Source organism: Lupinus angustifolius, chromosome LG12 (assembly GCF_001865875.1).
Source record: "Lupinus angustifolius cultivar Tanjil chromosome LG12, LupAngTanjil_v1.0, whole genome shotgun sequence".
Classification (NCBI taxonomy): domain Eukaryota; kingdom Viridiplantae; phylum Streptophyta; class Magnoliopsida; order Fabales; family Fabaceae; genus Lupinus; species Lupinus angustifolius.
In genome coordinates, this window is record NC_032020.1 from 16,222,748 (window position 1) to 16,240,026 (window position 17,279).

The 17,279-nt window shown below is 32.3% G+C and overlaps 2 protein-coding genes and 1 non-coding gene across 5 annotated transcripts; 2 read left to right on the plus strand and 1 right to left on the minus strand.

Annotated features, from left to right (window-relative positions):
• LOC109362846 (ABC transporter B family member 4-like) lies at positions 5,087 to 11,854 on the plus strand. 3 transcript variants are annotated; one of them, XM_019608892.1, is made up of 13 exons: positions 5,087 to 5,421; positions 5,763 to 6,169; positions 6,414 to 6,468; positions 6,552 to 6,727; positions 6,839 to 7,060; positions 7,158 to 7,396; positions 7,491 to 8,016; positions 8,379 to 8,652; positions 8,733 to 9,598; positions 9,715 to 9,981; positions 10,176 to 10,439; positions 10,542 to 10,835; positions 11,164 to 11,517. In XM_019608892.1, the coding sequence occupies exons 2-13, from the start codon at positions 5,828 to 5,830 to the stop codon at positions 11,515 to 11,517; spliced, it is 3,879 nt and encodes a 1,292-aa protein (XP_019464437.1). In that variant the 5' UTR covers positions 5,087 to 5,421; positions 5,763 to 5,827. The 3 variants fall into 3 exon arrangements, with proteins under 3 accessions (XP_019464437.1, XP_019464438.1, XP_019464439.1); XM_019608893.1 differs by having other exon boundaries at positions 5,780 to 6,169; XM_019608894.1 differs by lacking the exon at positions 5,087 to 5,421 and adding an exon at positions 11,671 to 11,854 and having other exon boundaries at positions 5,722 to 6,169; positions 11,164 to 11,522.
• LOC109361927 lies at positions 13,698 to 14,315 on the plus strand. Its single transcript, XM_019607453.1, has one exon. The coding sequence runs from the start codon at positions 13,698 to 13,700 to the stop codon at positions 14,313 to 14,315; it is 618 nt and encodes a 205-aa protein (XP_019462998.1).
• TRNAG-GCC lies at positions 16,465 to 16,535 on the minus strand. Its single transcript has one exon. It is a non-coding gene; the product is annotated as a tRNA-Gly (tRNA).

Consider the following 17,279-nt stretch of genomic DNA (forward strand, 5'->3'; position numbering starts at 1 on the left):
ACTATATTGAAAAAAATATTTATACTATATATAAAGACAAAATTTGAAATAATTGCCACCATGATTTTATTTTCATATTTTGTCTTTAATATTTTTTATTTCTAAAGTAAAATCATATAATCTTATAATCATACATAACTATAATTAATATATCTATCTATATTTCTATATCTATCTATACTATTAATAAAGGGAAAACACAAAATAACGACCCATCATGGTGTAATTTGTGTTTTCCTATTTTGCCCTCAATATCTTTTTATTTCTACCATATAATATTATTTTCTTATTTTATCCTTATTATCTTCTTATTTTAAAAGTGTATTTAAAAAATTGAATATTAGACCAATTGAATAAATTCAACCGTAAATTTAGCGCAAAAAATTATATTTGAATTTATAAAATACAAACTATACATCACAAACGATAGAAAAGTGGGTTGACAGGCACGACAGTGCATGTCAACACGCTAGTATATAATAATAATAATAATTGATATTTATGATTACATGATTAATTGGAATATTTGGTTTGCTATAAGATTTAAAAGTTGATACTCGTCATCAAAAATTAATTTATTAGTTAGAATCAAGAACTTATATTTAATAAAAAATAAGAATTATGATTAATGAAATTTCGAGTCAGAGGATGAGAGAGGAAAATCCTTTAGTTTTAAATTTTAGCCTTCAAAATACAAAAAAAAACATTGACCTTTCATTTGCTTGTCTTCCTTTGGTATATGACAACATATTTTATTTCTGCTTTAAACTTTTTGATTCCATACTTTGGTGAAAAGATGTTTGAAGGCTATCTAGGGAAACAAAATTAAATTCCAATGCCTGTACACACTAGTTATATATAAAACCAAAACTTAAAATAACTATCACCATGATTCTATATTCCTATTTTGCCCTTAATATTTTTTATTTCTAAAGTAAAACCATATAATCCTAGAAGACTATAATTAATACATCTCACTTTAAGTTGGATATTATAATAAATACAAAATTAAACATGAAGTACATCCAATAAAAAACATTCTAATTCTCTAAAATAAAAATAAAAATTTAATACTAAATATCAAAAAATAAGAATGTGGATCAACACACTAATAGAGATAAAATAAATATAATTATTATTAATAATAAAATTAAAATAAATAAAAAAATAAAGACATGAGTCCCACCATATTATTATATTATTTACTTTCTTCATTTAAGTCTTTCTCTAGTATTGAAAAGAAAATGTAAAGGCATGAGCCTCTCATTTTTTCTCTCATTCTTTGTATTAAATACAATCAAACTATGGAAAATATTTCTCTATCCCATTTCATTCATGCACTTTTAAACCTACCTAACATACCCAATTATAAGATCAAATTGAAATATTTAAATAAAGGAAAAAATATTATAGGATACATGCAACAAAAAATTGTTAACAAAATCATAGAGAAACTTGGAAACAAACTCGCTCAGACTTCCTTTAAATTTATGAAAATATTTGGTGTGGTAACATGTTAACTGTCACACACTCACACATATTAAAATAAATTCTTACTTAAATTTATTTAACAATGTAGTAAATAATAAATAAATTATAAAAATAAGACACGAATGAAAGCCGAATGGTTAGGAATATATAAGTGATTCTCATATATAGTTATGTCATTGGTGAGAAGAAAATATAGGATGATGATAATAATTTTCATTGAATTTTATAAATAAAAATTGTTATATGTTACATAAAGAATGTATAATCAACATTTTCAATGATCAATTATTTAATTATGTAATTTGCAATAGAAAATAGTGTTTAAAAATTATACATATTATACGTATAATGATAATAATTACGTCATTTTAAATATATTATACATAGTTGTGTATATTCTTTCCTCTCATTTTTTTCATTTTCAATCATACTAAAAATAAATTTATTATTTCATTTTCTACTACTTTTCTTTTTTTCAATTCTCTTTCTTTATACTTTCATTCATTAATCAAACATAACGTTAATAGTTGATGAATTTGGAATTTTATTCTACTCTTCATTATATTAATCTCAAGGATTTGCCACTTATTCATAGTTATGACGGCATCCAAGCACTTTCTCAAAAGCATTGGTAAATGAGAGGGAGAAGATGATTAGAGATGTCAAAATTATTCATAATGCACAATTTATTAAAATCCAAGAAAATTAAATTCATCTAAAGTTAATGGATATAATTCAGTGGTTAATTTTAATAATAGATGAATTTGAATCTAATAAAAATATCTATGAATATGCCCATTTGGACAATATATAATTCATCCAAAAAAATAAATATTTATCACTCCTTTGCTTTTTAATTATTTTCATTGTCTCACCTCTTACTTTCTTTATGTGCTTCTTATTCCCACTTTAATTTTTTATTAAATTAAATTCTTATATTAGTCTTACTTATAATTGTTTTGTGAAATGATAATGAGATCAATAGTAGAATATGTGGATGTGGTTAATATTAATTTTTTATTAAATATATAACATATATAAATACCTATTAAAAACTTCACACACATAATCATAAACTATGTATGTTTGTAATATGTTGCAAACAAGTGAATTTGTTTAAAGTTAAAAAAACACCTTATTAAGGTGTTTATTAAAAAAACGTAGAAACTCATTTTTAACAAATGAACTTTAAAAATGTTTTATGAAAAAAATAGTTTAAAAAAATACTTTATTGATATAGTGATTTTCAAAACGATAATTTTCTTTAAAATTGTTTTTTAGTTACAATAAAAAAAAGAATTATATATTCATTTATCCAATTTATTAAAATGGATTCATGCATAAATTAAATTTAGATATGAATTGAATAATTTAAAATATCATTTAATAAATTATATGGATTAATATATAATTTTCCATTTTCTTATCTATTTATTATCATTCAAATTCCTATCAATCCATTCATCTATACAGTCGTTATAGTCAACAATTTTTCTCACTCATTGAAACTGATGACGAGGAATAAAGATGTAGTTCTTTTGTGGACATGCTCACAATAATGAAAATATATTATGTTAATTAAAAAATTAAATATTTATTATTATTTTTAGTTTTATTTCAATATTATTAATGTGAGACATTATTTATAATACAATTTAAGATAGCATATTGCATTAAACATGCCAAAATGAATGTGAGTTGGTCCATGAAGTGAGAGTAATCTTTATTGGGATGCCCTTTTTTATTTCCTATACCAAGGTTGAGAAGAAAATATATGTAAGGGATAAGGTCTTTAGAGTGTAAACAATAGTTAAAGTATTATTGACCGTTAAATATATAGAGAAAAAAAAAATATATTGACAAGGTATGAGTTTTAGATATTATTGTATCATTTATGTTTAATCATCATTGATTCTTAAAAATTAATATAAATAAATAATGAATGGTGTAATATGGGTATAAATCTTTTCATTTGACAATACATATATATTACACTTGTATAAATAATATACAATAATTTAGATGAGCCATTAAAGATTTATTGACCATGCAATTTTTTACATAGATATTTAACTCTTAAGGATTAGAGAGATAAAATGTATACAAGAACAACAATGTAAGAGTTTTTTTAAACTCTCAATGCATTAGTCATTATTCATACTTAAAAATATGTGTAATAGATGATATGATTGTATATAAAAATTTAAAGTGTATACATTTAACTATTATTCATTCCCAATTGTGAAAAATAGTTCACTATATTGTTTTGTAAGTAGCTTTTCCATTTTGACTCCTAGCGCTATGGACCACGACTTTATAATGTTCCTAGCACTAATGAATGCACTTTATGCTAAAACAACATTTATTTCAATCAATATACCTTACTTGAGTAATGGCAGAACAATTATTTAGCAAGTTATTGTACAATTACATTAAGTCAGAATATGAATCTTCGTTGTACATCACGTTCTACATAAAAGAGTTTGTAAATTGTATCCATTGTACAATTACATTAAGCCAGAATATGAATCTTCGTTCTACATCCCCACCATATAAAACTCTTCAAGAGTTAGCTGTCATGTACATTCTATATACAATTTTTGGGTTAATAATCATATTATATATTTTTATTGCACGGCTCGTGTGTTTTTTCTTTCTGAGTTTCCTTCTTTTTCTCCCCTTTAAAGATGCTACCCATACCTATTGAAGCAAATATTAAATTACCCAGATGTATTATCTCAGTCCAGAACAAAGACCATAGAACATAAATTTGTACTTTATATGTACCTATCCCTATCATAAAAATTAAGCAAAGTTTTACGTTAATCATCGACTATTTAACACAACTTTCATTTTTTATTTGAACTTAAAATCAGTTATGTATAACATCAACCACACATCACTAGAATAATGATATTTGGAAAAGATATCGGGATACTTTAATTAGAAAACATCATGGGGTGTCTTAGGTTTTTTGAGTCAAATCAGTAGCATAACAATAGAGTAGCATAGGACAAAAACAAAAATACTATAAGCATAATTAAAGAGTCATCTATATATTCCAATGGCAACAGCACATGGCTACCATTGCAAGCTTAGAACCTACTATTGCAAGCTAACTTCAAAAGAACACTGTTTCACTAACTCTCTAGGGCCATAACCAATAAAGTGGCAAAACATTATTGTAATTATTTATTCTGTACATCACTAACTATTATTGTTGAAGTCACCCAAATCCACAACAATATCCTTCTACCTTCATTGTCAGTGACAACATATTTGATACTTTCATAGGAAACAATTTTGGAGTCTCTATACTTATGTTTATGGAAAGTGAGAAAATGTAACTTTTGGGTTTGGTTGAAACTTTTACACCAATTTTTCCTACAAAACTTGATTTTGGAATAAAACTTCTAAACATGAATGACTTCATTTTAAACTCAATTAAAGATTAACTTTGCAAAATCAAGTTCATGCAGGGTATCTTTTGGGAACATTCACCCAAGCACACTTATTGGAATCAAAATTCTATACATTAGTACTTAAGTGAATTCCAATTTTAAGTTAAGTGTAACAGAAGATTGAATAATACTGAAGTGTGACTGACAATAGAAATTTGAAGTGAAATTAGAATTATTTCATACCAAGTAATAAGTGTTTCATATCATTGAGCTCTTGTTGGTGCATGATGCATCTAAACCGTGAAAAAATTATTCTTTTTGGAAGTGGGTATCTTATTCTGTTCCATTCTTTTGCTTTATTTCATTTTCATGATTTATAGATAGCTCAAGTTAGCTTGCAATAGTAGGTTAGTGCCAACTTGGTTCCATCAACCTTATAGTTTTCCTTCATTTCTCTATTGTTGCATTTTAGTGCTAATTTGTCATCATTCAGGTTGGAAGCACTTTTTCAGTCACAAGTTTGGCAAAGGTTCGTTTTTGCTTTTACTTTTGTTAGAAAATAACAATAACAGGAACATGTTACATGGTAAGGAACACCTTTGCTTATATAAATAGACACACACACACACATTGGTTTTGAATGTGATTTGATCAGAAATGTTTGTTTTGCAAGTCCACCTTGCATTTTAGTTATCTTCTAGGGCTATTCTGGTTTCCCTGGCAACTATTTTTTCTTTCACTCTATTGTTAAATATGGTTAACTCAAGCAGATGCCGATTTACGTAGATTTTATAGTTGCTGACATCTAAAGAATTATAACTCACTTGAGTGGTGATTTTTTAAGGAAGAACTAACTCTAGCTCAAATCAGTGATCCTACTTTTGCAGCTATTTTTAAGTAGTGCTTGTAACCGGTAGAGGCCTTGCTTCTCGGAAATGGCCACCGAGGCCAACTTCGATGATGGTATTAGTCCAAGTGAGATGATAGGATCAGCAAGTAATCCTCAAGTTCCTGGTCTTGAAAATACTGAAGAAATGAAAAGGAGGCTGCAGGATTCGAAGAGAAACAAGGAGAAGAAAGGAAGCAATAAAACAGTTTCGTTCTATAAGCTTTTCTCATTTGCAGATTCTTGGGATCATCTAATGATGTTTATTGGGACAATAAGTGCTGTTGCGAATGGAATATCATTCCCTCTAATGACTATAATTATTGGAGATACAATTGATGCTTTTGGAGGAAATGCTAACACTACACAAGTAGTTCATGAAGTTTCCAAGGTAATGAATAGCTCCTCTTCATTAAGAATCAATGTTGTAAAATATCTATAGGGAAGATATAAAGATGAATTGTACAGAACTCCGCTTTAAATTGTCGCACATTTTTGTTGAACCAAACAAGTGTAAAGATTTTTATTCTAAATTTTATGCTGTCACGCTTCTCGGTCAACAATTCCGCAATAAACTGTATGAAGTTTGATGGGAACAATTTGTCATAATCCATAATGGTTCATTTTATGCTCAGGTATCTCTGAAGTTTGTATACATGGGTGCTGGTGCCTTTGTGGCAGCGTTTTTGCGTAAGTACACCAAATTCTCTCCGGATTATGCATACAACGTAACTATGAACCTAATTTTGGCTTAATCTAATGCATTATTCTAGAGGTGTCTTGCTGGGTGATCACCGGGGAGAGACAAGCTGCAAGAATAAGAGGCTTATACCTCAAAGCAATTTTGAGGCAAGATGTTAGCTTCTTTGACAAGGAAACTAACAGTGGTGAGGTTGTTGGAAGGATGTCGGGTGACACAGTTCTTATTCAAGATGCCATGGGTGAGAAGGTATTAATGGATCACAATACAAGTCCTAATTTAGCACCATTTCTTCTAACTATATTGAAACAAACGTTTAAGAATCATAACCTTTTCTTTCTCCTCTTTGGGTGATGTTAGGTAGGAAAGTTCATACAGTATGTGGCAGCTTTTTTAGGAGGCTTTGTCATAGCATTCATCAAGGGATGGCTTCTAAGCCTTGTATTGCTATTTTCAGTTCCACCACTAGTCTTCGGTGGTTATCTAATGACCTTTGCTTTCGTAAAGATGGCATCCCGTGGACAAGCAGCTTATTCGGAGGCAGCATCTGTAGTAGAGCGTACAATTGGTTCAATTCGAACTGTAATACAGACAATCTTCAGAAATAACTTTTCATCATTTTTATTTTCCATGTCGCTCGAGGGTACCATAAAGGATACTACACATTCTTTCAATGCAGGTTGCATCATTTACCGGTGAGAAACAAGCTATAGCTCAATACAATCAATCCTTGAACAAAGCTTACAGGATTGGTGTGCAAGAGGGAGTGGCTGCTGGTTTTGGCCTTGGCTCACTTCGTTTATTTGCTTATAGTAGTTACGCATTGGCTATATGGTATGGAGGGAAGATGATACTAGAGAAAGGATATACAGGAGGTGAAGTCATAAGTGTATTTTTTGCACTATTGACTGGATCCTTGTAAGTTTGTTTCTCCCTTACTATCTAAATTCTTGATACATCATTCCATATCTTACACCCCTCCAAAAACATATATGATAATCTTATTTTTCAGGTCACTGGGGCAGGCATCTCCAAGCTTAACTGCTTTTGCTGTGGGACAAGCTGCAGCCTTTAAAATGTTTGAAACAATAAAGAGGCAGCCAGATATTGATGCTTACGAGACCGATGGTCGGCGTTTAGATGATATTGATGGAGATATAGAATTTAAGGAGGTTTGCTTTTGTTATCCTACAAGAACAGATGAATTGATATTCAATAAATTTTCTATTTCAATATCAAGTGGCACCACTGCAGCTTTGGTAGGACAAAGTGGGAGTGGGAAGTCAACAGTTATTAGTTTGATACAGAGATTTTATGATCCACAAGCTGGTGAAGTTCTCATTGATGGTATCAACCTCAGAGAATTTCAACTGAAATGGATCAGACAGAAAATAGGCCTGGTCAGCCAAGAGCCAGTTCTTTTTGCTTGTAGCATTAAGGAGAATATTGCATATGGTAAGGATGGTGCAACAAATGATGAAATCAGAGCTGCAGCAGAACTTGCTAATGCCGCTAAATTCATTGATAAATTTCCTCATGTGAGTTCTCAGTTCTTCACTCATTTTGAGAATATCAGTTTTTTGCCTCCAAATTTGCAATGTTCTTTCCCTTTTCAACAATATCAGTTTCAAATTACACAATACTGAAGCTGCAGGGGGAGGGGGTCAAAAAGTTCAAGACTATGTTTAATACAAATGTACCCTTTTAAATAAGTTCAATTGTATGTATGTCAAGATACATATAGGCCTAAAAGAAGCAACTAGTCTGAAGAAACCATATATATTCTAAAGTACACTGACTGAAATATACAAAATTGAAATGAAAGTAACCACAATTTCTAAGTATAATGTATACTATTCTATGTGTATGTTTTCACCAAGTGGCCCTTTTACCTCATTAGGGGCTTGACACAATGGTTGGAGAGCATGGAGCTCAACTTTCTGGAGGTCAAAAGCAAAGGGTTGCTATAGCAAGAGCAATTCTGAAAGACCCAAGAATTCTACTCCTTGATGAAGCTACAAGTGCTCTAGATGCTGAATCTGAGAGAGTAGTGCAAGAGACACTGGACAGAATAATGATAAACAGAACAACTATCATTGTAGCTCACCGCTTAAGCACAATAAGGAACGCTGACATGATTGCTGTTATCAACCAAGGAAAAGTAGTAGAGAAAGGTATATACATAACTCAATATATCTTCCTTTTTCCTATAAATGTGCCTTGCTGAATTCTTATATCTTTTTTAACTGAGTAGGTTCTTATGCTGAGCTCACTGAAGATCCTGATGGAGCTTTTAGCCAGCTCATTAAATTACAAGAAATTAAAAGAGAGTCAAAACAAAATGGTGCAAATGAATCATGCAGTCAAGAAAACTTTGTAGATTCAGTACAACAATTGAGCCAAAGTTTTTCTTTAAGTCACGGATCATCTGGAACTGGAAACAGCAGTAGTCACTCGTTCAGAACATCAAATACTATGCCTACCAAATTTGCTCTATTGGAAAAATCAGAAGTTGTTCCTTCAGCTGCATTACATAAACCTCGACAAGTCTCATTTTTCCGCCTAGCTTGTCTTAACAAGCCTGAAATCCCAGTGTTACTCATAGGGACTCTGGCAGCAGCAGTAACCGGGGCAATATTACCAACTCTGGGTCTTCTTACATCGAACATGATAAATACTTTCTATGAGCCTGCAGATCAACTCCGTAAAGACTCAAAGTTTTGGGCATTAATCTTTATTGCCCTTGGTGTGACTGCCTTCTTATTTCATCCTTTGAGGTCATACTTTTTTTCTGTAGCTGGTTCTAAGTTGATAAAAAGGATCCGGCTAATGTGTTTTGAGAAAATAATTCACATGGAAGTAGGTTGGTTTGATAAAGCTGAGCATTCCAGTGGAGCACTTGGAGCAAGGCTGTCAACTGATGCTGCTTCTATTCGAGCTTTGGTTGGCGATGCACTTGGTTTGTTGGTTCAAGATATCGTTACAGCGATTACAGCCTTGGTAATCTCCTTTGAGGCAAATTGGCAGCTTTCTCTCATCGTTCTTGCGTTGCTACCTCTACTTTTAGTAAATGGACATGTGCAAATGAAATCCATGCAAGGATTCAGCACAGATGCAAAGGTTTGTAACTTACTGACATCAAACTATTGACTACTAGTAATAGTACGAAAACCATTTGAGAAAATCTAAACTTCAGGCATAGTGTATAATAAAAACAAATCATATTTGTTGGACAGAAACTATATGAGGAAGCAAGTCAAGTAGCAAATGATGCTGTGGGGAATATAAGAACAGTTGCTTCTTTCTGTGCTGAAGAGAAGGTGATGGAGTTATACCAGAAGAAATGTGAAGGACCAATCAAGACAGGTATAAGACAGGGCTTAGTCAGTGGAACTGGTTTTGGGTTATCACTCCTCTTTCTGTACTCCGTCTATGCATGCAGCTTTTATGCTGGAGCCAGACTTGTTGAGGATGGCAAAGCAGTAGCCTCGGATGTTTTCCGTGTAAGTTATTGTCCTAACTTGATCAACATGTTAGACATAAAACTTTTTGACTTATCTCAGCTGTTACTAACAAAGTATCTCAGATAATTTCTCATATAGATTAAGAAGTTTGAAGGGGAAAACAAATATGATTGAAGAACAACTAAGTTCATAACACCCTCCAAACATTGATTATTTCATTTCCTACTTTTCAGGTATTTTACTGTCTCACAATGGCAGCTATAGCATTATCTCAATCCGGCTTCATGTCCCCGGGTATGACTAAAGCAAAAAGTTCTGCTGCTTCAATATTTGCTATTCTTGATCAGAAATCCAAAATAGATGCAAGTGAGGAGTCTGGAATGATATTGCAAGATGTGAAGGGGGATATTGAGTTCCACCATGTCACTTTCAAGTATCCAACCAGGCCTAATGTTCATATATTCAGAGATCTTTCCTTGTGCATTCATTCAGGAAAGGTAACTTACTAATTGATACTTTGTTTTGAATTTCGATGCCTAATTCGCATAGCTCTTTCTCAAGGGAGAACCTAAGCATTTGATTATCATGATGAAAATCAGACAGTTGCTCTAGTAGGGGAAAGTGGAAGTGGAAAGTCAACAGTGATCTCATTGTTGCAAAGATTTTATGACCAGGATTCAGGTCAGATTACACTAGATGGAATAGAAATACAAAAGCTACAACTTAAATGGTTTAGGCAGCAGATAGGCCTTGTAAGCCAGGAGCCTGTGTTGTTTAACGACACCATTCGAGCCAACATCGCATATGGAAAAGGAGGTGATGCAGCAGAGGCAGAAATTATAGCTGCAGCAGAACTGGCAAATGCCCACAAGTTCATTAGCTCTTTGCAAAAGGTAAACTACACAGTATCAATGAACTAAATCTGTTCCAAGACTTGTGCAACAAAAATATGGACAAAACTTATGTCTTGTTCTCTAGATGCTTATGGTGTTGTTTATCAATTATAAAATTAGACGTGTAACAGCGCATCAATGAAAACATAGCATGCAGCCATGCGCCACAGCGGTTATACATGTTATTTGTAATCAGAAAATAACATTACTAGCAACAAATGAACAATGCATAAGTTTGGTCCTTAAAACATATGTTGCAAAATGTTGAAATGGCTAGTAATTGAAACACCATATTTAAAAGGTCTGCATTATTGAAAAACATGTGCAGGGGTATGATACAATAGTAGGGGAAAGAGGGATTCAACTATCTGGAGGGCAAAAGCAAAGGGTGGCAATTGCAAGAGCCATAGTGAAGAGTCCAAAAATAATACTACTTGATGAAGCTACTAGTGCACTTGATGCAGAGTCTGAAAAAATGGTCCAGGATGCATTAGACCGAGTGAGGGTGGATAGAACCACAATTGTGGCGGCACACAGATTATCCACCATAAAGGGTGCAGATTCAATTGCAGTGGTTAAAAATGGAGTCATTGCAGAGAAAGGAAAACATGAAAGTTTGGTCAACAAAGGTGGTATCTATGCTTCTTTAGTAGCACTTCACACTACTGCTCCTTCATCTTAGACCCCTTTTACGATCAGTCTACATCTTCTGTCCTAAAAAAGTGTATATGTGTCATTACACTTAATTATTAAATTTTTAACTTCAATACATTTTTTCAACCGATCACAAATAATGACATATGGAGTTGCACACTTTGTGGGATATATGTGCTCATTTTACCAAGTTACATGTATTATCTCATGATTTCTTCCTAACATCTTTTAAAGGCATTATTTCCTATTGTATGTAAAATTGTAATGTAACTATCAAGAGATCTGATAACTCATTCATTCATGGGTCCAGGTCCAAGGGTGTACATTTTACTGCTTAAATAATACATACTGAATATCATACATAGTTCATGAAAATTAATGTCTTGATGGTTCAAATGGATAGAAATTTCCCCTCTTCATTGAAGGAATTAAACGAACTTATATTGATTTGGAGAAGATAAGACATGCGATAATGAGCACAAAGAATTATTATCCAAACAATCAAATATATGTTTGATATGGTTAAGGTTGATATGATAACACATTACATCAAAATAAGATAAAGTATATGAAGATACAAATGTGCCACTGAACTTTTGGAAAAAATTATAACAAATGTAGTTTTGTTTTGAACGAATTTTGATATGAAAATATTAACGAGAGAATACACTTAATATGATAAAAATGGTAATGTTACATTGGACAAGAGAATATATTAAATAGAATATGATTATAAACAATGAGTTAGAATGAAAATTGAGATAGCCCTAATTTAAAAAAAAAATTGATAGAATCTCACCTTATCTAATTTTGGCCCAACATGTTTTTAGTAAATAAGTAGAAACCATATTGAGGATTTTTAGGAGTGTTATTAAACTCGAACCGGTCAATGACTAGGTAAGGTTATTGAGTCAATGATTGGATCGGTTAACTCATTTTGAATTAAAAATTCGTAATATTACATATAATGATATACTCAAAATTTAAAAACATTATTATGTCTAATTAAATAACAAAAAACAACATTTTACTACCGTAAAATGACACAAGTAAGTTGATAATATCATTAAACAACATACGAACTATATTTTGACTACAACAAAAATATGCAATAAATTTAAAATTTAATTAAACAATGAAAATTTTGTTATAATGTATACTAACAAATGACAAACAAAACTACAAATAAGTTAAAAGTATTTGTTTTTCACTTAAAAACGACATCAATTTGATTGTTTTTTAAAAGAAATATTTTTTTGATTGACTCGGTCGGTTCAACCGGTCTGAATGCCCGAGTCACTAGTTTTAGGATTAAATTGACCGAATCAACCCGATTTGTTGCAAAACTAATTAGATGAGAGGTTCAGACTGCTTAGATATCTAGTTCACGGTTGAACCAGTCGGATCGGTCGATTCAAGCCAAATTTTATAACACTAATTTTTAGAGACAAAAAAATTCGAAGAAAATATAATGGTCGAAACAATTAAGATTTAGACATATTTTAAAATCCTTGAATCTATATAATCAACCCATATAATAAAAATAAGGTAAGGTTAATGTTATATCGCCATTTACAACTTATCATATTATGACTATTCAATTGTATCAAACATTTTAAAAGATATGCATTTATGGAGAGTACATCATACTTCTAATTAATTAATTTTTCAATATCAAAACTTTAAAAGTCTGCAACAAATTACCTTAAAAAATTAATGTACTAAAGAATTATAGAAAAAAGTTTATTTGTTTAGAATAGTATAGAAAAACATTATTGCACATAACAAAATTAAAATATTGATTTAGAATCCCTAGACACAACATTAATGGATGAGGCATATAGTAAAGTGGCGTCAACAAAAAAAAATTGTATACAATAATACTTTTGTATTTTTATATTCATTATGATAAAATATTTTGACTCTTAAAATTAAAGAAAAAACAACCGTACTCTTTTTTTAGGAGTTCTAATAATAAAAAGACAAATAATTATTTTTACTTATATTTTTAATAATAAAAATATGATTTTACAATAAATAAAAGTGATATTAAGCTTTATATCTTATTCTTATTCTGTGACTCAAATTATGGTTAAAGCAAGTGCTACTTGATTTAACACACAGCATTGGTCGTTGGTGTTCCTCTATTGAGGACTATTCATTATTCACGTAGGACTCTTTTTCCTTTCTTCAAATGCCACCACTCCCATGAACCACTCTTCTCAAGTACCCTCTCCCTCCGCCACTTGCAGCGGTTGCGGCACCACTCAACGCTTCTCTCTCATCATCCACAACGTCTGTTATACCTCCCATAACCGCCACCTCTGCACCAACTGTCTCCTCAAGAACCACCATGGTCTCTTCTGCCCTATCTGCTACCAAGTCTATGATGACTCTCTTCCGTTACACCAACGTCTCAAGTGCCTCCGTTGTCCTTCCGTCGTTCACCGCTCCTGTGCCCTCCCTTTCTCCACCACCACCACCAACGCCAGCTCTGCTCCGCTTTTCCTATGCCCTACTTGCTCGGACGTGAAGTTCTCATACTTTAACCTCTCCGCTGCGGATCGTATCTCTCGAACTGTCGATGAGAAGTCCTTCAAAGTGCTCGCTGCTGCGTCGAGGATCACTGCAATGTCGATGAGTAGAGGCGCTACTGCGGCAAGGTTTGAAGCGGAGTGGCTTGCTAAGGAAGCGGCTATGTCTAGGAAGAGAGCTATGGAGGCGATGGAGGAGCTCGCGGATATTCAGGAGAATGAGGAAGAGAAGAGTCATGGTTGCGTTTTTGACCTGAATCTTGATGCTCGCCTTCATGTCACAGAAGAATAGTGTACTTACATCAAAATTTGCAATAAAAATTAGACTGTTGATTTGGTTATTCATCATGAATCATGTTATGAATTTTGGTTCATTTTTTAATTAGAATTAGTTTGATCATGGTGATTACACTATTCAAAAATTGAATTGATTTTATTCTCTCTGATTGTAATAGGATCATTTCTTATGCAGCATTTTTATAGTTTTAAAAGGGAATTGAGTCAAGTTTGAGCTTGTGTTGTGTGGATATGCTCTAGATATGTGGATTATCTCCTCTTCCAATGATTATGTTTTTGTTACCCCCAATTTATTATATTTTGTAGTACTAGTTCAACATAATACCTGAGTTAAAGATTTGCTTTATGGTTTATGATAGCTTTTATCCCGCTAAGTTGGGTCGGCTCGTAACATGGATATTCAACAAATTTTTATGTTGGTTGTCGAATGCCTAATACAATTTTCACATTAATTTATTCGAGCTTAAACGATCTTATGTGATGACACTCATAAATTAGTGTGAGCTCCAATCTTTTGAGGAATGATAGTAATTGAATGATTTAGAGCAAATACGCTTTAGACATCAGGAATGTTAAGCATACAAGGTTTGCCGTCATTGTTACATTTTTAGTTTGAGATAAATATTGGATTGATTCTTTCATTGGATTATATTTTAGCCCTTATTCTAAAATCCGGAATAAATTATTACTGTCTGCTGCTCATCCAGTGTGATATAATGTACAAAGTTTTGTCTTTGAGGTGGTATAACACTTCAATATTAGGAGCCACTCCTACTTTTTCCATGGCCTATTAACTCAAAACAGTTGGAGTGAAGATATATATGCTTAACATACGTGTGTTCTGCCTTTATTCAAAACATGAGTGGTTGAGCTGGGGATATTGCCAACTGTTTTTACTTATGGGTCAAGAAGGACAGTTTAAAGCTGTTCTATCTTATATTTGATCCTTTCTCAGGTCTAACTTAGTATCTCTCCTCCTAGTCCTCCCCCTACTGCAATGGAGATAGGGCAAGTACTTGCAAAGACACGTCGACGCTCGAGCAAATGGATGGAGAAGTATAGCTGAGAGCAATAGATGAGTGAGTAACTAGTTAGAGGCTCCCTGAGATGCTTGTGCTATTTATGGAGAGGATGAGTAGGCCAATGCATCAGATCACTTGTGCCGCTAGCACAGCTATCTGCACTACAGTTCAAATCCTGTACTCGGCCTAGAACAGAAGCTTTAGGGTTTGTTTAGAAGTTTGGAGGTGGAAAAGGAAAGTGGAGGCTTCAGGGCCATCTCAACAGTGTATTTTATGACTCTGGAGCCGTTTATTTCCCTCCAAAACTCAACTTGCAAACAGATCCTAACGAATTGATTGCTTATGTTGGTGTAATTGACGGTGACTTTATCTTTACACCATTCGATCATCGGGGGCTATAGGTATTCAGTGGGGCAAAAAAGAGAATGAACTCTTCTCCATTTATAAGAAAATTTTAATGAGATGCTTGTATTCAGGAACAGAGAATACTCTGCCAGTTTGGCAAATATTGGATTGTATTCATAATCAATCCATGGCTTAACCTTGACATTTACATGATAATTGTTTCATATACTATATTTTCTGTTTTCATTCATGTCATATTATGTCATTGGTGCGATATTGTGTAAACCAATAAAAAAGATTTACCAAGTTAAAATGGAAATGTGAGGGAGGTGAAACTATTTTCAATATTGTTGATCATAAACACTTCAAGGATGAATATTACTTTGTTCCAAAGGTCTATTGATGCAAAAGCATTAAGAGAGCATCAGCATGTGTTAGGTAAACTCCTTAAAAAGGCTACGTGCTTTGACATTAAATAGAAGTATTGATAAGCATGATGTGTTGATATAAATGATATCAGCTATACCTTCCTCAAGTTTATTTGGCTCTGTCCAATTTTCTCTGAAAGTTTCGTTTATTCCTTTCTATAAAATTGTCTGAAAATATGGATATGGTTATTAGAGTCCATATTTTGTCACTACTTGTTAAAGGCTTTCAGTGGTAATATGGTTATTGCGGGGTTCTTGGAGATGTTTTCTTCGGGGCATATCACACTGTTATTGGCGTTTGATTATGGCAAAAAATCACGTGAGTACCACATAAGGCGAAAAAACAAATTGCACCAGCCGGGAATCGAACCCGGGTCTGTACCGTGGCAGGGTACTATTCTACCACTAGACCACTGGTGCTATTTGTTCTAACAACCTAATTATCATTTTAATATCTTTAACTTTGTGTTTGCCATTAAGAAGATATTTGACTAATTATAACCTACATAACCATACACTCCGTCTGCCATGAGCCTTTCTAATTTGAAATTTATTTACTACAAATGTTATTAACCAAAAAATGGTTGTTATTTTAACCAGAGAGATTCACAAAAGAAATTTAAGATTTATTGTATGTAGGACAATGTTTTAGATATTAAATTGTTTAGCAAACCTACTTAAATTGAGTGAATAAGGGTTTTGTTTGGAAAATTTATTTAATGAAAGTTAAATTAAAAGAGTTTAAATTGAACGGTAAAAAATATGATATTAGACTTCATCATTCAACCTCTAATATTCAATTTTTTGATATAATAAAGATAATTGAAAGAGTTCATAAATAAAAAAGACACAAAATTATTATCTTAATGTTTTAATATAAGACATCTCACTTGCAATTAGTAAAGATACAGTGCCTTGTATTTGATGAAGTACATTTGTACGGGATGTACATGAATTACATATACCAACTAATGCATACCATACCATACCTACTACCCTACCCCAAGAAGGATCCCTTAAGAATTAAGATCTCATAAAGTTATTATACAGCTTGAGGGCACTCTCTTAGGATAGTAAGGAAGTGGGATCTTTCTTCGAAGGTGTCAGGCTTCACCACTCACAGTTATTGCTAGCTGCCTCTTCCTAAAATCAACAATAATGCAC